This window comes from Hylaeus anthracinus, unplaced genomic scaffold (assembly GCF_026225885.1).
Source record: "Hylaeus anthracinus isolate JK02 unplaced genomic scaffold, UHH_iyHylAnth1.0_haploid 11989, whole genome shotgun sequence".
In the NCBI taxonomy this organism is placed as follows: Eukaryota; Metazoa; Arthropoda; class Insecta; order Hymenoptera; family Colletidae; genus Hylaeus; species Hylaeus anthracinus.
Genome location: NW_026534337.1, coordinates 14,019,246 through 14,041,539, shown reverse-complemented (window position 1 = coordinate 14,041,539; position 22,294 = coordinate 14,019,246). Strand labels below are relative to the sequence as shown.

Below are 22,294 nucleotides of genomic sequence, written 5' to 3'. Positions count from 1 at the left end.
ACATAAACACTGGCAGAGACAAGTCGGTTTCTCGAAAATCGTATAAAATACTTTACTCGAAACGAGGAATCACTGTAGACATAATGCAAGCATGTACGGAGAGAGTCCACGGTCGACTACCTCTTTCCGTCTCGCTCTATCTTTGGGATCTATTTTCAGGTCACGTTGTGCGTACGCTACTAATATTTCGCATTTCATTCGCATATATTACGGTCGTCGGTCTATACTCAGAGGCTTGGGCTAACGCACGGTTTCACGTCAGCCGAGTGGAACGTAACTTAATTGCATTTTCACCTACATCGCTGGCTGCGAACAGGACAGTCCCGGTTCCTAACCTCACTCTTTTTATTCTATTCGTTCGCTCCTCTCAGCCGAGAATTACGAAACCCGGTACGCGGTGCATCGCGGACCGAACGTATGTATCTCTTTTTCTTACGTTCTATCTTTCTCTTTCGCTCTTGCATCTTGTGACAGCGCCGGCCCTGAATCGGTCTTTACCTGCGGCCTCCGTTGTATGTCCGTGGTAACGAGCTCACTCGAGTCCGAACAAAGGCGAAAAGGCGGCTGCGTGTTGATAGTTTGGACGAGGAAGAAGGGGGGCAGGGATGAAGAGGCGGAGAAGCAGGAGGCGATAGCAGCCGATATATACTCTTCGTTCCGTGTACAGGCGGCGTTGCTGTCGCGCGGAACTCTCCTTGCTTGGAAACCACTATCGTAGCACCAACGCACCTTCTTCCATGTTGCATGCACGCGAAATCAACGACAAGTACCACTAGCATCGACGCTCACTTAATGGCGAATGCGACACAACATGCCACGGCCGAGCACGAGGAAAAGAACGTCACCGGTTTCAATCCGTACACTCGCGTTCGGCTTCGACGCGTATCTCACGGCACAACCTCCGGTCCAGGACTGATGCACCACGAGTACGGCAGGCGGGGGACCCTTACTCGCGGCTACCACGAGAAAGAGAAAGAGAGAGTCCGTGACGCGCGACGCTCTGCCAGGCGCCATTTACAGAAACGCACGCATCAACGCGACCTCTCTTTATCTCTATGCCTCTCTCGCTCCTACCACTTTCCTCGCCCCACCACGAGCCACCCAATCACTCTCCTACTCCCGACTAGCGATGGGAATAACACCGTATCGACATGCTCGATACCAGTTACCGAAGTGGAGAACAAAATTATATTCGAACGATAGATATCGAACAAAAATAACGTATAAGCGATCTGACTCTGACGTCTAATGGTTTGAACGTTATCATATTTTAATTATCGAAGTTGCGATTGATTCAGGGCCGTCTTACCGTATGGGTGCGTGTTTGCGAATCGGCCCATAGGACCAGAAGCTGCCAGCGTCGCGTCGATCGTTTATAAAGCAATTTTCTCCAAAGGAATTTCGGAAATGGTTATGTCGATTCTTGCGAGGAATAAAAGTATATGTTTATTGCTATTATGATACTATCACGACGGTCCTGAATTCATTTTCTGTACTCGATTAGTGCAAAAAGTATTCATTTAAAATTCATTTAAAATTCATCCCTCGAGTGGTTAATCGTTTGATGGTTGTCGTTAGATAGGATATCCAATTGCTCGTATATCATCGATATGTATCGTATTAGTCCCGTTACTACTCTCAACGTATCCCCCACCATTTGCTTTAACCGTTCTCCGTCTTCGTCTATCTTACTGGTTCTTTCCCCTTCCGACGTATCTATCCGACCTATCCCAATTACAGTGAACGTCCTTGAGGTGACTAACACCTTGTCGTCCATTGCTCGCGAGTACGAAGAGGGATGCATGAAAGCGTCGTCGAGGAGGTGGAAAGAGATGGCGATGGTGGTGGTAATGGTAAAGGAGGAAAAGGAGTAGGTGAGTGGAACTACCGAACCCTCGTTGCCGAGAACACGCGGTGACGAGGTAGGAACCGCACTTTGATGTTACTCGGAGAACAAAGATAGAGAAAGAAAAGAGCGGCGAATGCCCGCATGTAACGCTTGGGCTTTCTTGAAGCTGTACGTAAGAAGAGGTGGGGGCGGTGGTCGGGGGGAGGGGAGGGGTAGGATAACCAGCTTCTTAAGTGTTCGTACGTGAGAACGAGGAGGTTATTCACTGTTCTACGGAAACGATCGAGCGCAACGATGTTGTTACAGTAATACGCCTTTTAAAATCTTTCTCTCGGTTATCGAGTTTTCGTGCGAGTTCGTTTGCTATTTTTCTCGCTCGTGGATCATTTACGATGAAAAAGGATCCATCTTTGGTAACGAAAGAAACCGAAACAGAAAATTCATTGGTTATGAATTTAAACATTACCGATTTACGAGTAATATTTAATATCAACGAAGAAATTTCCGTTTTTCTTGCTCTTGGTATCAAAGGAAATTTTCACTCTATTATCAAGAAATCACCGGGGAGCTAGAAAATTATTAATACTAGTTATTTTTTTTTACGGTTACACCACCTCTGCGGTGAAAAAAGTATCTAAATATTTCTGTTCAATGAAATTACAGTATTAATATTAAAAAATGGTACAGAACTGATTCTAATATACTTACAAAAATCGGTCGTAATTAAAAGATTATGGCTGGTGGGTGTACGCAAGTATTTTTCTCGAAATCTTGTTAAAAATTAATAACGCCACTGGGAGATGTCGAGCTGGGATGGTGCCATTAGTTCGCATGCTTGCCGTATGCTGAAACCTAATACAATGTAAATATAAAAAATATTTTTTAAAAGCTCGTTGCATAGTTTATTCGTGTAAACAAAACTCATTAAAAATTGGAGCGTAGTTTACTATAAAAAAATTCGTGAATACCCACTATTTCGACGATGCCAAGGCGGCGTAACCCTACAGATAAAGTCGAGTCACTCGATAATTAACTTTATTGAATATACCTCTTCCCATTTTTGTCGAAAGTTTCCAGTTTGAAATCCGCGTCCCTAAGTAATAATTGTACCATACGTTTTTTTTTAAATTCCTTTTTTGTTTTTTTTTTTTTTTAAATACGAAACAAGCAAATGTATTAATAAAATTTCATTTGTTAAGCGATACAGTACCATATTTACATTTTATCTACATCGTCTAATAATATTTGATTACGCTACATTCATTTAATAATACGATTAAGATAGTTTGTGGAAGGACTGTGCATTTAATAAACACACACGCGAAAATAGCGATAATAATGTATGCATATCGTTACAACATACTCCGCCGTCTACGGTTTCCGGCCGTATCTTATCTCACAATTATATTTTACCGAAGTGATGCGTCACTGTTAATGCCAATTGATTAATATTACAAGTCGTAGACGTTTGAAACTATCTACTACTTATTGCTCCTAGAAATTTATACGTATCCGGAGATTCGTAATACTGATTTCATTTCATATATGTATTTCTTTTTCCTTATTTCTTCTTTTTGTTTTTTTTTTTTGTCACCGAAAAATCACAGAATCGAATTTCCTTTAAGTGACGAAACAAAATTCGTTCGTGTGATCGCGTTCATCGTTTCGAATACAACGTTCGTTTCGGTTTGTCGAGACGAGTTCGATAAAATACGATTAAAATTTCAATACGAGTTTCGAGTGAAACCCGACGGGTTTCCTTTTCGTCTGCTCGATTTCGAGTAAAACGCACAAATCTCCACGCACGCACGCACGCACGCGCACACGCACACGCATTGCATATATGCATATGCATACGCGAGCTCCAACTTTCGAAGAAACAATTTTTCTCTTCTTCGCAAGGTACACGCAACAACATCCGAGCTATACTCGCATGAGTCAGCGACGCGCGCTCAACCGAATACGCACCGTGAAAAACGGGGGAAAAAAAAAGAATTCTCACACGTGGAAAAAAAGCATGACCTATAACGCACGTCGCTGTTACAATGAACAAGTGGTATCGTAGATTACAATATGGTACTTGCTCAGCGTCTAACCGTCTCTGGGAACGGACAAAGAGAGAGATAAGATTGCCGCTTTTATGTTTTTAAACTAATTGCGCGCTGACAATATTTAAAAAATTAACGAGTGTTCGCAAGATTGCTTCTTATTCCTCGGACGTTTCTTTTTCTTTTCTTTTCTTTTTTTTTTTGTTCAGTCGACGTGCCAGATACTAGATACGACATCCTAAAAGTAAAATCAGCGTTTTGCGAATAACGAAACTCTCTGTTTAACTCACGAGATACAGCGTTGGGGGTACGTTTACACACCACGGGACATGTATATATATATATATATATATATATATATATATATATATATATATATTTCCATTTGCGTTTTTATTTTGTTAATTTCTCATATTATAATACTAACAAAACATTTAAATACAAAACATGGGCGTACGGGTGTGTGTGTGTGTGTGTGTGTGTCCTATCTTTTTTCCGTGTATGTACAGTGAAGAGCACAACTGTACCAATAACCACAGATTTCGTATATTTCATTTTATGTTGCCCTTAACGTTAAGATATTTTGCACCATTTGATGTAATGCAAAGAATTTTTTCAAGTTGCCCATGTATTGATGATCAGCTGCAACAAGGAATATACATTGGTACAATTTTGCACGATATTTTTAGCAATATAATTTTCTAGTTTTAATAGCTTGCAGGTGAGCAATACACCATTGACAACTTGGAAAAATTGTTTAGATTATATTAAATAGTGCAAAATGTTTCTGTTATATGTATTTGTTGTATACCTTATGTTAATGTTAATGACAATACCAAATGAATTTCACGAAATCTGTTGTTATTGGTGCAGTTATGCCCTTCGCAGTACGTATGTGGTATAGTGTGTCTATCTGTATGTATTCGTGTGTGTGCATGTGTGTGTGTGTGTGAAATGAAAGCGGTTATGTGTCTTCTATGCAGATACGCATATCATCTGGTTAATGTAAATATTACGGTTACTTTTATAAGTTCCCTACAGTAAGTGAATAAATTTATTAACGACACTTTACACGCTGAACGCGTACAGTAATATACGTCCCATTTGCCCGCAGCGTCTCTTCGGTTGAATTTTACATTAATCATGATTTCGTCTCGTACGATGATCCCTACGATCCGAATTCACTCTAATCTATCCTGACGAATACGCGAACGCAATAGATAAAAACGCTACTATACGTATCGGATACAATAATATATACCTCGGTATTAGTTATTATAAATAGTTTCAATAATTATTTGTCCAAACACTGAATATTTTACAACAGCCATCGATCTCAACTACTCATAATTCTATTAAACAGTTTGCAACTTTTACAGTTTCAATTTTCATCTTTTTTTTTCCTTTTTTTTTGTTTTTCATTTTCGTTTCTTTCATTTTTAATATTATGCGTAGCGTGTCTGATCCAATATCATATCAATAATAGGGGTATATCATAAATTTTGTAATTTGCTAAAAAATATTCTCTAAAAAATATGTCGACCTAAAGATTATTATGACTGATAATCACAGACAATTTTATCCATTTTTCCTTTCATTTTTTTCTCTCTCCCTTTTCAAATTTATCAATAGCAATCGTTTTTCCTTCCTCGTCCTCCTCATTTTTTCTTTAAACAATTACAATAGTTTGAGTAGTAGTAATTCTTTCGTTTACACATGTGTTGTTTCTTTTTTTTTTTTTCCTTCATTTAAAAGCGTTTTACATTTCAATTTCTTAATTCCTTAATTTTACGAATAAAAACGACGAAAATCCAACGGACATGAAGAGATATTGAAACGCTCGGTTTCAAGAGGATGTAACGCTGCGATGCTCTGAAATTGTCGTAAAAATTAATAACGGGCACCGTACAGTTCCATGAATAACTTAACCACTCATTTTCATTATCACACCAAACTAGCAGATGTCCAACACTTCCATTACCTAAAGCAACTTTACGTCGAGGATAAAGTATACATATACAGATTCAAATTTCATGATTACAATTGTATATTTCATCTAACGTCGGTTTTTTTTTGCTCGTTTTTTTTTTCACACGGAATCGCTTCATTATTTTTTTACGTTTTCTTTCTTTTTTTTTTTTTTTAAATGGGTGCTGATGGGTGTAGTAAACAAACGGTGCGCAGTATGAGTGGTGATGTATTATGCTATTCTTCTTGTGTAGATTATAATTAATTGTAATAATAATAACGATAATAATGGAGGCTGAATGCGTAATACTAAAGGAGCTTGTACACACTCCGCGAGTTAGGGAATCATATTTAAACGATATAGAGTATGTTTCAGAAAGCGCTCGGACAAATTCTTTGTAGCTTCACAGAAAAGAAGAAAAGAAAAGTGTAAGACAGTAAGAGCGTAAAACATTTCACGTTTTTATAAATAAAAAATACAATTAAGAAACGATGTCCTTAATTTGTTCATCGATACGTAGGTATATATGTATATACTCGATATAGACTTGCCGGTTACAATCACCATGGATATTAATCTGCTATGGGAATATAAAGTATATCAAATGCCTTTTATATTTCATAATCCCAAATAATCCCAAATAATCTGGTGTCATTGATCAGACATGTAACAATTACTTCAGTGCATCTAGAAGAGAGAATGCATTCTTTCTTCGTGAAAAGAAAAGTTGACATTCGTGTTATCCAGTTTCTCTCAACAATATTAGATCATCGTGTGCACCATGTTCTAAATCATGTTTCAATTCGATTAGTACTTCTCGTCAACCCTAGAACCGTCATCCGTAAGTAATAAATATCAATAAAATATCTAACATTGCTATTATATTTTCAAGTAAATTACCTTTCTTATATCGTATTACCTTTTTTTTTTTTTTACAGATTAAAAATAATTATCATTATATTAACAATATTCATCTTTCCAATAATAGTTACTAATTACTGGTAATCATAATATTTAAAAAAAAAAAAAAAAAGATTCAAAATACCTAAAAAAAATGGCAATTTCTCGTGACCAGAACAAGTTTCCATTTTTTCCTTGTTTTATAACTTTTTACAAATCAGCGTACGCATTTTGTACCAAACCAGGCCGATTAAAATTGTTCGCACGACCGACATTACTCGCGTGCACAAATAATGTTCCTGCCATCATTTATTCTTTATATTACTTCTTTAAATAATTCGCGATCAATATTCTTCGTATAACGCATTTCTTATTATTATCAAACTCTTCCGCTGCCATCTACTATCTCTTACTCTAGGCCATTTTTTCATTGTAAAGTGCACTTAACGGTGTCCATGGAGCACCAAAAATTTAAGGGACAACCACCTCGGCAGAAATTGATTAATCGCACTAAAATACTTTATCATAGCTTAATCGATGCATAGACGCAATTACAGTTTTTTTTTTTTTTCTTCAGTTTGAATATAAGTCATCGGGGTATATCTAAATCTATCACCGGGTTAAAGCGTAGGTACATTAAAGGTAAGGCAAAACTGCATTTCACAGAAAGGTGTCTTTTTTTACGGAACATGTCAATGTTATCCGTAAAAATCTGAAATATATTCCTATAAAGAACATTTATAATTTTTTCCCATTGTGGGAAAATATCACAAACATTTTCTAGATCGTGCTCTAGAAAAGTTTACTTCAAACAATGATCTAATTATCCTTTTTACATTTTGTCAACGTAATTAGTTTCATGATGTTCGTTCGTTTTTTTTTTTGACTTTTTCTTTTTTTACAATTCGTGAAAGATTTTGTTTTGACAGAAACTTCGTCGACTATCTTATACAATTAGCGGTTCCATCGAGTTTCTGTAAAATAAAACTTCTTTTTTCTCTACGGCGGCTTTCGTTAAATATATAAAAAATAAAGTAATGAGATTAATATTGTATAATTGGCAAGGCGGAAGCACAAACGCATGGGTGCAATGTTTAAAAATCTATTTAAAAAAAAAAAAACAAAAAAAAACAAAAAAAAAACAATATCAAAATAATATTACGCGTACATAATCCACCGTTTGAAACGAACAGACTTTAATTTCATCGGGAAGCAAGTTTTCGTTTCACGTATTTTTTGTTCTACTACAACAAGACTTAAAATATCATCAATGTCTGCCAAAGTAGGTACACCTTCCAAACAGTATCCCACGCTAGGAAACTGTTCCTTCTTGCATTCTCTCCCCCCCTCTCTCTCTCTCTTTCTTTCTCACACACATACGCACGCGCCTTTTTCCCTTAATTTCTATATCGTTAACTTAAGTTAAACCGGTAGCTGTACTTACATCAAGACAATGTCTAATCTAACAATTACATATTTTACAAGAACATTTGAAATCTGGCCCTACAGCAGACATGAAATGTCACAAAGTTAGTCGTACACTGTACACTAAATTCACTTTTACATAAAACATGTAAATCTACAATTATACCAATAAATGATATATCTATACCATTACGCGTAAAATTGAACTTCACATGGAATAGTGTGTGTGTGTGTGTTTGTTAATTTACAAGTTATATTCACGATGATCTTTTTAATATTTAATATCAGGGACTCAAACCGAAACGCGATGCATCGGTTTTATACGGATATTTTCCGGTTACGTCTATAAGAAACCTTTGCAGAAATAGAGGTATGAAAATACCGGGATGACGTCATACCGGTAAACAATTTCTTACGCAACATTTCTTCTTTTGAAACCCCACTTCTTTTGTATAATTTTTTTTATAAGCTTTTATATACATTGTATGCATCAGCGTATGTATACGTTAACGTTACGTCTGCATTATGTATATCATGTATACACTTCAATAAGTCACATAAAGATCTTGTCGGGTAAATTGAAAACCAGAAAAATACCGATATCGATTTCACTTTCAGTATTTCTTTGGTTCCACAGGTTTCGGTGCGATTTAACCGAAAAATGACCGATACCCAAGAATTTTGGTTTCAAGTCCTTGCTTAATGCGTAGTAAACATAGTCCGTTTCCATGTTTAGATGAATTTAAAAAAAAAAAAAAAAAATAAAAAAAATATGTAAGTAACGGTCGTGGAAAACGCAAGCTTCCCTATAAGTACGTCGATTTTGTGCTACGCATTTTCGTTCAAATTTCACATTTCACATTGGTCCAATCGTAGATAGAGTCTTTAGAATTCTAACTCAAAATATTATAAAAACGATATACACATACGTATGTGTATGTATATAAGCTAAAGGCGCTTTAGATTTAGTGTAAAGTGACGATAACTTGTACACTTTAAGCCTCAATAGTAGATAATAAGTAGAGTCTAGAAGACGTGCGTGAAAGCACAGGCGTGGATAAAATTAACACTTTCATGAGTAGCGACGTGACGAGGGCACGCGGGGCTCGCCGGGTATGAAAGCAGGACATATTCAATCATTTATTGCTACAAGTATACCCCCTTAAATCAACTACGATGCGTAGCCGTTTAAAGTAACATTGTCATAACGCGATGTTTCGTGTACTATATCTGGCCTTCTAATACAATATTTTAAATGTATAATCTATTTCCATTATAGTAATAAAAAGCTGCAATCTCTGAAAATAGTTCGATGATTAAATGAATAACGTTCAATAAAATGAATCCTATTCCAAAGCGCGCGCAATTATAGCACATATGTTTGCGGTGACCTGTCGGCTGCTTACGATAACTGTATACGCAGTCTCAATTGAGGTATTTACGACATCTGCGGGAACCGCAGGTACATGGAATCTTAATATCCTCGAAAGGAAATTTGTAGTCATACGTTAACTCTTCCCCTTGAGTGATGCGTCGGAGAGCGAAAATTAAAATGTGCTTCTTACCTAGGATATCCACCACTCGCGAGTAACAGTTTGGCTGGAACAGAACGTGGAAATGGATGGATTCATTTGTTTGTTTCGAGAAATATAGGTATTGAAAAAATGATTATGGAAATATATACCTCGCACGAGTGGTTAATAAATCTCGCTGCATTTCCCTTCATTGTAGCATCGACAACCAAATGGTCGTCAATTTTAAACATATAACACCCTATATTTTTACTATCATAGTACTTTTCCCGTTTGTCTGTCAGAGAGGATCGAATTACCTGGAAATATTCAGAGAATGTTATTACTGACACGTTCATTGCTTATCAATCTACAAAATAAAAACACTTTTTGCCAATTTACGTACCTCGCCGGCATATTCGATAACCATTTCTCCAGCTTCGATATCTCTTAAACAAAACAAACCTCTACCGTGTATATGAGAATGGTACACTCCAACCGATTCCTTCGATGTTTCTTTAAGTATTCTAAAACGCATCGCCATTGGCAAATTTGTGCTCGCCACTCGCCTGCAAAACAAAGAACTAAGATTATGTATAATAAATAAAGAATAAGTATTTCCTTATGATACTCCAAAAAAAATTATTAAGCAATATACTGCGAACTACAGATACCTCGATTCAGCCTCCGAAATAGCGATCATTTTTGGTTGCTGCCTGTGCCTGGATGCAAGCCAACTAAACATATCGTGAACTTTCCTTCCTTTAAACGGCTCCGCGCGGGCAGCACCATTATCACACGCCTTTGGTAAATCGCCTTCCGTTTCGCCAGTTTTAGGTGGTGCTAAATTATGAAACTTGGCCTTGTATTTACTGCATTTGTTCACGTTCGGTAGCTGTTCCACCAGGTATACCGTGGCGTTGTTTTCCAAGCCCATATTTTCGATAAGAGGATTGTGAGGTAACGGAGGTAAATTGTGAGCTTTTCTAGCGCTCTGAACAGCTTGAAACACAGTCTCCCATACTTCAGCCATCGAAGATGCGGTGTGAGTGAACCCATCCTGCGATTTGATCTCGTACATTAAAGTCGGCCCCCTGGCACAGCTCTTTTGAGTTTGTGCACTCTGTAAGCTGGGCGAAATAGATTTAATCGATTTACTGACGATCCTCGGCTTTTTAACGGCAACCGGCGGAGTTTTGTTTTTTAACATGTTTATTTTGTTATCGATGGGTTTCACCTTTTCGTCGACCTTGTTTGTTTTCAACGTAAACGTTTTTATCGGTAACAATTGCAACGAGGCTATCTGAGGTACCTGCTTCGACGGCAATATTTCTACAGACGTTACTTGCGGTGACTTCTTATTCTGGGCCACTGCTTTCATGTTGTGTGTAATTTTATAAGAACCATCTTGCAGCTGCTTTTGCAACACTATTTTCAACGAGGCATTTTGTAATTTCTCTTTGTCCAGTTCCAACTTGAAGTTTTCCTTGACCTTTTCGATGGTTTCGGTATTTAGTTTCAAGGTCTCGTTAATATCGCTTATGGTCGTTTCGGGTTTCTTTGCCGTTGGTACTATAGTTTCGACGATTTGCTTCTTGGACTCTGTAAGTTTTTGTTCTAGCTCTGGTTCCGCTGGTTTGATCACTGGTTTCGTTGGCTCCTCTATGATGATATCCGTCTTTTGCGTGACTTTAGTCGTATCTTGTTTCGGTGTTACAGCTTGCATGGGTAATACTCTGTTCATCGGTCGACTCGTTGGTACGTTGCACGTGGACATCGTGATCTTATTTTGTACGGTCGAGCTGGCGTTAACCGGATTATTACTTGTACTTACATTAATATTGTTTGAATTCGATACGATACTATTATAATTATTATGCACATTATTTACATCATGATTTAACTTATTTACAATTATATCCCTTTGAGTTATACAATGATTAGGTAATGGGAGTATTTTAGATGATATGCTAGACTTTATCATACTGGTATTCTCTGATACATGTTTCGAGTCGAAGTATGGTTGGACGCTATTGCTCATAATCTGTTCCGAACCAAATAGTGATTCTGTAAGTTTCCATGGTCCGTTGTTTAGCTGCGCGGTGGAATTAGAAACTGGACTCGGGCGTACAGCTACTCTTGGTATTGTTGGTATGGAATTTTGCAACAATTTAGGAGACGGTGTAACTCTTGTTGTAGCTTGAGGTTCCGATGTGCATGTTTCCGGTAACTGTACGGATGCTATTGGCTCAACAACACTTTGACAGGACACAGGGAATATGGTATTACACGTGGCTGACGTAAAGCTTCGTTCAGGTGTTGCAGGTATATTAATTTGTGGTGTTACCACAGACTCTGCTATGGGCGTAGACTGATTTACAACTACATAACCACTGGGTACCGTAGGCATGTTCGAAACATTCCCTACGGATTGTACGCTGGAGGATAGGGTGGGAACATTGGATACATTTTGAACTGGTACCGTTGGTATGTTAGAAGTACCAGGTAAAGTAGGTGCATTAGGTATATTTGTTATATTGGGCATACTAGGTAAGTTAGGTATGCTAGGTGCACTAGGTATGCTTGCTATGCTAGATGCACTAGGTATATTAGGTATGCTAGGTGCGTTAGGTATACTGGGTACACTAGGTACATTGGGTATTGTTGGAACGTTGGATACGCTTGGTATATTTGTGATGTTTGCTATATTGGATACAGTGGATACAGAGGATACAGCGGGTATAGTTGGTATAGTGGGTACATTCGGAACATTAGGTACATTGGTTACACTAGGTATGCTAGCTATATTGGGTACATTGGATACATTGGGTACGTTAGCAACGTTAGGTACAGTAGGAACTCCGGGTACGCCAGGTACGTTCTGTACAGTCTGCATTGCTGTTACAGTGGGAATACCTGGAACAGCCTGAACGTCCACGATAGGTTCCATAAGTTTAGAAGCTTGAAAAACCTGCGTTGTTGTTTGGTAACTGCTTGCTAACACCTGTGGTACGGTGCCAGTCATGAACTGACTGGAAGACATTACCGTGTTGCTCACAATAGTCTCCAAACCGTAATACATCGGTTGATTCGAAAGAAACATACTACCCGTTGAATCGGTAAACATTTCCAATGTTGGCGTTGAGCTCAATAATAGTTGCTCGGATGATATAACTCCGCACTGAATTGCACTGGGTTGTTGCTGTATAATCGTACCAAGGACTGTCGGTTGCGTTTGAGCAATTTGTACGCCTGGTAAGATCGATATACCTCCGTTTTGCAATGCTAACAGATTATCAGATGGTGTTTGTATATACGCACCAGGAACTAAATGATTAGTTGTTATGAACTGAGGCTTAAATGCGGTTTCATGTTGACCACCAATCGTTGTTACATACTGAAGATTTTGTCCAGACTGTTGTTGCAATGTTTCGACGTACGCAGACATAATACTAGGAGACGCAACTTGTTGTAATATTACAGTTGGCGCGCTTGGTCTTTGAGCCTGTTGCAATTGTATAACCGGAGTATTATTTTGCAGTGGTTGAAACCTAGGATGCCCATTCGGTGGTTGAACAGTATTTTTCACAATTTGCGTTTTAATGCCTTTTGTTCGAGACTTCGGTGCTCTTGGAGATTTTGATTTAGCTAATTTTATTGTCTGAATATTTGCGTGCGACTCGTTGCCTGCGGTTTGTACACCGGTCGAGGAAAATGTAGGCGATACCTGCGGGCTTGGGACTGTTTGAGAACTCGCACCTCCTGGCGAATTTATCGGCGTGCTGATCATATTCTGTGTAATACTAGAATCGCTCGCAACAGATGGTGGATCTGTAATTTCTGTTATTTGAACAGTACTCTCTTGAGGTAATACTGTAGCATTTGGTAATGTAGTTGTTGTTCTAGTATATTGTGTTTGTACAATCATATCGTTAGATGTTAATACTGTTTGGTGAACAGTTTCCACAGTGGCGTGCGTATGAATTTGTGGTGTAATAATTGCTTGCGCTATCGGTTCGATTTGAATGGCTGGATGAGGCGATGGTACAGAAGCTTCCAATGGTGACGTAGCTTGCATGTCTGGATAGTCGGAAGAAAGAGTATGTCCTTCTGATGGCGATAGAGTTATAAATTGCGGAGACACGGAACCAATACTCGGCGAAAATCTAGAATCCGGCGACGTCAATTTATTATCCATAGTCTCCGAGTCACTGTCACTTGTTATCATGATATCACAGTGCGTCAAATGTCTGTTGTAACTATCTTGCGTTCTGTAGGTACAACGACACCGTTTACAAGTTACCGGACGATCTATGTGATCGAACGCTATGTCGTATTGAGAAGTAACGTTAGCGTGTCTTTCATTTTCGGTATGTTGCGGTGATATGCACTCATCGTCGCTGGAAATATCATCGGCTCCGTCCAATTGAGGAATTTCCACGTTTAATTTCAAATTATTTTCTCTAAAAAAATTAATCTTGTGTGTAGCAAATTTTGAAGAATTCAAAAAGTTGTCACCTTCCTTTACTTTTTGCGGTTTATCGTTGTTCTTGGCGATATGCGATCTGATGAATCCATATATACGTTTTGATCGTAAAATGTTGTTCGACGCTTTCGTATTAATGTCTTTCTCAACGGATAAAGTAAATTCGCTACTGTCGCAAGAGGATTCATCGTTGATACCATCTAACTGTGGGATAGACAAGTGTTCTGGTACACGTAACTCTGTAGTGTTCTCTTCGACGTTGTATTCTGGTGAGCTACATTCACTAGCACTACTTGGATCGGCCGGTCCGTCAACTTGTAATATTCGCGGCTGTTGCCTTGCATGCCAGAAGAGTCGTTTGTGTTCTTTTGTCTCTTCACGGTTCGTAGATAATATCCGACGATTAATACTATTTGCATCTTCGATACAATATTTTAATTCTCGCATCGAGTCGGATAAGATGTTGGGTGTATTTGCTCTGCCCACGGTAACCATGATACTATCCGGAATCCTTAACTCGTGTAAAGTAGGTGGACGCTCATTTTGTGAATCTAACACCATCACGCTCGTTTCGTTAGATTTTGCCATACTCGAGTTCCTCGATAATTTTCTTCTCTTTATAGCGGGACCATAAGGATTATCCAATTTACAACTCCAAGTCAAACTGCAAGATCGTTGATGGTGTCTTTGTCCTCCAACAATTAACGGACTATTCGACATTACTTCTGACTTAGATCTCTTCAATTCTCTGCCTCCGCGTTTCTGATTTTTAGAATTCAACAAATCGTCCATCAAATCTTGAACAGAAGTTTTTGTTTCCAAGTGAACCCAAAGGTCGTTATGCGGTGCTACTTCTAACAAAGAAGGATCTACTTTTGAAATTTTGTTTTCGGGTGGTTTTATAATCTCATCTACTTCGGATGCCAGCATATCATCCTTGAATAGATCGGTCGCAAAAGTGCCGTCATTTTTTAAATCCATCGCTAAAAAATCTTCATACGTCATTTTTGGAAATATATCTTGCATGGAAATACCATCTAATAAATCATGCGGCAAATCTTCGAATATGGCTTCCTTCAACTCTGGAGGTAAAAGATCCGTGTTATTTTGTTCGGCTAAATTTTCATCGACTTCCTTATTACAAACCGTGTCGATTAAAGCATCCAACGTTTGTTTCACAGCTAGATATTCTGTTTTCTGTGTATCCAGGATGTCCTCCTTTTCTTCTTCTTTAGAATGATCGATGGTTACATTATTTTCTAAGTCAGGAGAGAATTCGGGTAGGTAAACTTGCACATACGTTCTAATGTAATACCTTACGATTTTTAATGGGTTTACTGTGGACCAGTATAGCCGGGAACATTTATAATCGCAAGGTATTAGTTTCTCAACTGCATCGGAATACTCGGGCATAACTGAACCTAAGCAATCGATCATTAACGAACCTATCATAACTTTGACTTTACTTGGTTCCGCGTACTTTTTCTTCTTGCGGTCCAGTTCTACGTATACTGGCCTTCGTAAACTAAATTCGCTTTCATTTTGTAACGTTTTATGCGAGCAGTTGCTTAAATGCAAAGAACAAAATACTGTTTTATCGTCATTGAAGGCAAGTCCAATGTTCCTTGCACAAGGATAATGAAAGGTATTACTACAATTTTTTGCACAACAACCAATACTCGCTCCCTTCTTTCCGCACTCAGAACAACGTATTAAACGACCTCTTGAAATAGCATTATGAACATTTTGCAAAGAACCATCGATTTCTTCGAATACTTCATTGGACCAAAGCGCACAATTCGAATGAACCCACTCGTTTTGTCCACAATATAAAAGCCGTCCTTCTTTTGTTTCTTGACCATCCCCTAAACCTTTGCATAAACAACACGATCTACTGTCTTCGACGTTAACATTGTATAAATTTGCTGTTTTAGTCGCGATTGCTTTCGGTGTTTTCATCACTTCTTCCTTCCATACTTCGAGTACCGAATCACCAAATTTTATACTTGGACTGTTATCCTTATTATTATCCTTGGCGAGTGTTACCGGATCACTTTTCCCATTACTACTTTTCGTATTTTTCGGACTGAACCACGGGAATACTTCTTGTAAAATGTCGTGATAGGCGTCGATCAGTTCCTTAGTTCCAATACAATTAATTACGTGTTCCATGTCACAGTGAAATTGTAACAACGTTTTATATTCATTGTTGTTAACTTTCCGCTTTACGGACATCAACGTAGGCGAGGGTCTAACAATAATTTGTTGATCCGAACAATGACACTCTGTATCGTTTAAATTAATACTCGAATTTTCTTGGATCGCGGAATCCTTTTTCTCATTATCTTGAATATCTTTCAGTGCGCAATTTTTTACTCGAACCGAACATTCTTTTAAATGAAACTTTTGCCGAAGACGCCTTAAACCCCGCCTATTGGAACAATCAGTTGGTTGATCTTCATTCTGTCTACTTGTTACATCAGATTTTGAATTACTTTTGAGACCAGATTCGGTATCCTTAGATTTGTCATTATTACACTCTTCAGACCCCTCTATGTTTTGAATTTCTTTAGTATTTGTTGTGTTCGAATCCGTCTTCTCACTGGAAAAATCTAATCTTCTTATGTTGGGAATAGGTTTGCACAAACACTCTTTTCTTGGACTCCATTTTAGTGCTGCGCAAGCTTTACGGTTTTTACTCAGTGCCTTAATGACTCCTATGAAACCGGCCTTAAGTTCAGCCTCTATAGCATTTCTCCAAATAGAATTAGGATTAGAGGAACATTGGCTGCATGTAAATTCAATAGAATCTGGCAAATAACTAAGAACCTGATAACGTTCGTCGGAAAGTCCTTCGCAACGAGAATGCACCCAATAGGAACATTCGCTGCATTCCATCATCTGAAAAGTGTAACAAAAAATTGTTAGCAAGAATATTACATAAATAATTTTTTCATTGTATGTTCATTTGTAATGATTTGCTTTTATGGAAAAAAAGTGTAATTATACGCATATTTGTTGTTCTTGGAAAATCGAACGTATACCTACCTTCGCATCAAAATCATTTTCGTTGTAACATCTTTGACACAGGGGACAATAATTTCCTTGTTGACGTAATTTAAAACACATGGAGCATAATGGTAAATTGCCCACATGAAAATTAACTCCTTCGCTACCGCAGCTCTTACACTTGACACAACTTTGACACACAAAAGGTCTTTCAGGACTGTATAGTCTCGCACTAACACCAGACTTTGACAAACACGAGTGATGAAATGATTGACGACAACGAATGCAAGACAATTTTGGACCAGATCTTAGATGGCAGGATTGGCATATTGTACATCGAGGACAGCACCAGTTTGGTTGGGCACAAGCATTCCATTCACTGGGTTCCAAACAAAAGGCATGATATGGCTCGCAACAGCATTGACAATGGATGAGCTGGAAAGATGGTTACAATGTACAACTGTATACATATAATAATATACATATATACATTACTTACTGGTTCCTTTCCAGCACTTCCACAAAGGTAACAAATAGCAGGAATATGAAAGAGTTCTGAACCGATAAGGGCGAAACCTTTTGCACCAACCTCGGTAGGATCGTACTGTTCCCAAAAGTCTATCGATACTGTATGTAGAGTATCGGTATTTGTTTTAGAAACCTGAAATAATTTTTTTTTTTTAATCATAAATGTTAATTACGAATTGTGAACACCGATAAGCGATATAAATATATTTTAGTTTTGTAGTTACTCACTGTTTGAAAATTTGATGTTGCCATACTTTGCTGTGTCTTTCCTCTCTTTAGATGAGACTGTTGGGTTGCATTCACGGTATTTTCATCGTTATGTTTCTGCAATTCTTTCTCTTTTGCGCAATCCTTTTTCTCTATCCTATCGCTTTCTTTTAACGTTTTCGGAATGTGCTTATTGCTTTCGGTATCCTCTTTTCCATCTATGGAAGGAAAAGTAGCAATTGGTTGACCAAGAGCAACGCTTGCGCTTCGACAAACGTGTTTAACTCTTGGTCCCTTTAATTCGAGTCTCTGTCTAAGGGGTTGCGGACATTGATTTATAGATGGTGAAGAGAACATTGGATTCTTTATTTTCTTCCTCACTTTTATCCTATTGTTTTTTCTTCTCTTTTTGCTAGGTGATATATTCAGTGATGAATCAACTATAAAAACATTAAAAATTATTAGGAAACTATGATTTGTACGGATTTGTTAACAGAAATTAAATACATTTAAACATATCAATGACATACATTTATCTAATTTTGTATACAAAAAACCAGCAGTGCCTTGATAGCTGGTTTTCTGACCCATTTCTATGTTTCTCCAACTCATTGCTGATTTAAATAAGTTCTTCTCTGAACTGTCTTCTGCTGGCCAATCTAGCTTACAAGATGTTAATTTTTGTCCTTGATTATCATTATCTTCTTGATTCAACAATAAAGGAATACTCAGTGGATCTCTCATCATTGGTGGTAGTAGCGCATTTAAACCTGTCCTCAGCGACGAAGGAATGTTATAACACTTCAAACACATTTTTAACCAACACGCCGGACATCTAGCTTTGTAAACACATCTCATGAGATTCCATTGCTGACTTCTTACAACAGGTGGAACTAAGCATAAACCATCTCCTTTGTGACATTGAAGAACCGGGAGGATACTGTTTGTAGACTTCGCACACGCCTGCCGCTTGATCATTTTACTAATAAACTTCCGACATGATTCACAACTATGAATACCAAATTTTCGAGCTTGTTTTACAAATCGATAAAATCGCACAGCACCGCAAACGCCACATTTGATAGTACCTGTTAAACCTGAAGCATTACAAATACCAATTGTTATTTTAATTCCATTGGAAAATTAATTCTTAAATTCTTAAGTTAGAAAAATTAGACACCTACCCAAGTTGGTGTTTCCATTCGTGACATTATTATTATTTGTTGTTGAAAAAGGCCCTTCAGTACCACCAACACATTTATTATCTAACTTTAATCTTGCTTTTCTTAAAATGACTTTTCCACCATTTAACTTCATTCCAGTCCACTCTGACTGCTCATCCTCTGTATGATTACTATGCTCACTTCCACTTTCAGATAACGTACTTTCTGTATCAAAATTATCTGAATTTCCTTCTGCAGTTTTATTTCCATTATCAGAATTACCTTGATTCTTTGCACTAGTATCTTCTTTTAGTTTCACAGTATCTTCAGAATTTGTTTCAACTTGTAGATCAGTGGCCTCGCTTTGAGTTCCTGACCTTGTTTGAATCCTGGAAGACTCTGAACTTGGAACATCAGAATCAGGAAGAACTTTTGTAGGAACAGAAATTGGTTTCTGACTTTTGGACGTAGTTAATCTTAAATTTTGAGCTTTCTTAATTGTATTTTGCGAACAATCTTGAGTACTACTCGATTCGTCGGATGGAGATTTTAACGCTTTATTTTTATTTGATACATTATTCTTTTTTACATCTGTATTAACGATTTTTAATACTTGCGCATCTTGTACGGAAGGTGCTAATTTTTCACAACTTTTCACAGATTGAATTACAACTTTTTTAGTTTTATTTCTTACTTCTTTATCTTTCAATTTTGTACATAATTTACTAATAGTTCCTTCCTTTAATTTTGGATCCTGATTACAAAATTTATTTAATACAAATTTAGCTTTCTTAGCATGCGTACCAATTTCATTTTCGCTGTGTTCAGTGCCAGAAATTTCTTCCAATTCTTCGATAAATCTTTTATTTGGTTTAATAACTCTCGACGAATGGGCGCTTCGAACTGGTAAAATAAATTTCCTTACAGCGTTTTGTTTGTCTCCGCATTGCGTAGTCATATTGCGCGCATTATTACTATTAGATTTCGCCCTTTGTAGTAATCTCTTTGCAGTACTGTTACGTAGTTGTCTTGTTCGTTGATGCTGATCTAAGATATTGTTCACTGATTTTAATACTGGCGTTTTCATAAAATTGGAGAATTTTATATTTTTGCAACTTCTACGATTTTTAGATCTATGAAATTTAGAAGCACATTTGGAATTTACTATGGTCTCATCTTTTTTAATATCTGTGGCTGGTTCTATATTTTTATCGCATAACTGTTCTGTATTAGTTTCAGTACTTGGAGGAGAATTTTTAGTATCCGTGACATTTTGTTCGTTTGATTTTGGTATAGGATTCTCAACAGCATCTGGTGGTGATTTAACTGTTCCTTTTTCTGTGTCATGTTGTTGCGTTTTTACGTAAGACACGGATAGATTAGCCTCTTTGGTGCTAAAACCATGGAATGGTGGATGTTCCTATAGGAAAGAGTTTGATATGAACATTAAACAGGAATCAACAAGTATATTAATTGTATCATTAACTCGTGTCATAATTCTGTTTTTTAGACATTGCACGATAATTTGAGAATATTGAAACATGTATTAAGATTTCACACTTTCTTAAAAACGATAAGAGAGAAAATAACAATGTAAACAAGTTATGTTTACAGAATAAAAATAAAGTAAAGAATGCATCAATACTGTTAAATATAATATCAGTACACATTTGCTATTCCCTTCTAACAGGTTATAACCTTTGTTATACAAGTCTTGTACATTTTTTGATCACAGAGCTTTAGAGCAGTACGAGTCTTTGCTATGCTCATAAAACAAATATGGTTACGTGCAAGTTGCAAGAGGATTACATACCAAGTGATACTAATTAGGTATTCTCTGCCAGATATTTTGGCTACAAGATACTCGATAATTTAAAAATATCATAATATTACAATAATCGATACATTAAAATTTTTCATTTCGTTAAAAGCAACAGGAGAGAAAACAATAACGTCAGTAAATCGTGTTTACAAAATGAAAACAATGCTAGAAAAGCGTCTTTTATCGAGTCATTGACACTTTCAACTATAGCGGTACGTCAGTACATATTATACACATCTGCCATTCCGAGGCTGCGATTCCCTTCTAATAGGTTAACCTTCATTATACAGCCAAATCTTGGAGACTTTCTGGCCAGCGAATCGGCGCCGTATGGGTACGAATGACGCTTACAAGACAAATACGGTTGTTTATAAGTTTCGAGAGGATTATTTTCCAACCGATTCCAATTAGGCGGCCTCCATCAGATACTGATCGCATAAGTAAACTACATACAAATTACCTTCTCGTTGTCACCAAATGTTTCGTTGAACAGGGAAAGTCCGTAGTAGATGTTCTCGGCGACGGTTACCGAATCGCTTTGGACTGTCTCAGGCTGGCCGAGAACTTTAATCCGTTTCCTGGTGACCGTCTTCGGCGGCTTCCCGGGAAACTTGGACCTTCCCATGTTCACTATTTTCAACGGCCAACCTCAACCTCACAACGAAATTCTGTTTCCATTTTACGCGATTTTGCCCAGTCGAGGCGCACCAACTAAACACCAACGAACACTTAACACACACGGAACTCGCGAGCTTCGTTAAACATCGGTTAACGTCGGCCGAATTCGATGATAGCCGCGAAATACGCGCGTACTGTCAAACACAGAATCACCAGTAGTAAGGTGGGTACATGTATTTTTGAATACATACGCGGGCGTCCATCTAGTGATTTTTATTTAAGCCCGTTCTTGGACTGTGTGCGCTCCATTGTCGGGTCACGTTCTAACCTACCTAATTGAAACTACATCGACTTCGTCTTTTTCGTACGGTTTGTTTATATACATTAAATTATAAATATTAGATCAACGAATCTTGGTTATTTCTTGATGGATACTTTGATTATTTCGTATGTACGTATACGACTGTGACGTTATTCATCGTTATAAAAATACTACATTGCGATCGATTGTTTTCAGTTAGTGTTCCCAAGTATAAGAAGTAACGGGCAACTTGTAACAGCCGGCACGCGATTGGTTCTGTGGTTCGCGTATTGAGCGCTGTTCACTCTGAACCCACCATAATGCATCATACTCTAGGGAATATTAAGCTGCTTCCAGTAGCGCTCGTTAATATAATTATCATTTTACAAATATTTTAATTGTTCTTGTACAAACATTTTGTACGTTCCATTCACGCAATCTTTGTTGTCATGAAAATT

At 37.6% G+C, this 22,294-nt stretch overlaps 2 protein-coding genes across 9 annotated transcripts in view; both read right to left on the bottom strand.

Moving 5' to 3' along the window:
- Positions 1-945, bottom strand: part of LOC128887757 (putative transcription factor capicua) — a 56,955-nt gene extending 56,010 nt beyond the window's left edge. For 3 of the 7 annotated variants that reach the window (XM_054144013.1, XM_054144014.1, XM_054144024.1), the window contains exon 1: positions 499-945. The gene's annotated coding sequence lies outside the window, so the exon portion shown is untranslated. The remainder of the gene's footprint in view (positions 1-498) is intronic. The other 4 variants (XM_054144015.1, XM_054144017.1, XM_054144025.1 and 1 more) reach the window with 2 other exon arrangements.
- A 3,326-nt stretch (positions 946-4,271) lies between these two features.
- On the bottom strand, positions 4,272-21,687 carry LOC128887756 (histone-lysine N-methyltransferase trithorax-like). Of its 2 annotated transcripts, XM_054144010.1 has the most exons (10): positions 21,378-21,687; positions 19,117-20,515; positions 18,463-19,029; positions 17,954-18,372; positions 17,697-17,858; positions 17,237-17,632; positions 10,377-17,089; positions 10,109-10,271; positions 9,876-10,022; positions 4,272-9,790 (listed from the first exon to the last, which is right to left on the bottom strand). In XM_054144010.1, exons 1-10 carry the CDS (start codon positions 21,540-21,542, stop codon positions 9,617-9,619), a joined length of 10,305 nt encoding a protein of 3,434 aa, XP_053999985.1. In that variant the 5' UTR covers positions 21,543-21,687; the 3' UTR covers positions 4,272-9,616. The 2 variants fall into 2 exon arrangements, with proteins under 2 accessions (XP_053999985.1, XP_053999986.1); XM_054144011.1 differs by lacking the exon at positions 17,237-17,632 and having other exon boundaries at positions 10,109-10,286.
- Between the last annotated feature and the right edge of the window lie 607 nt (positions 21,688-22,294).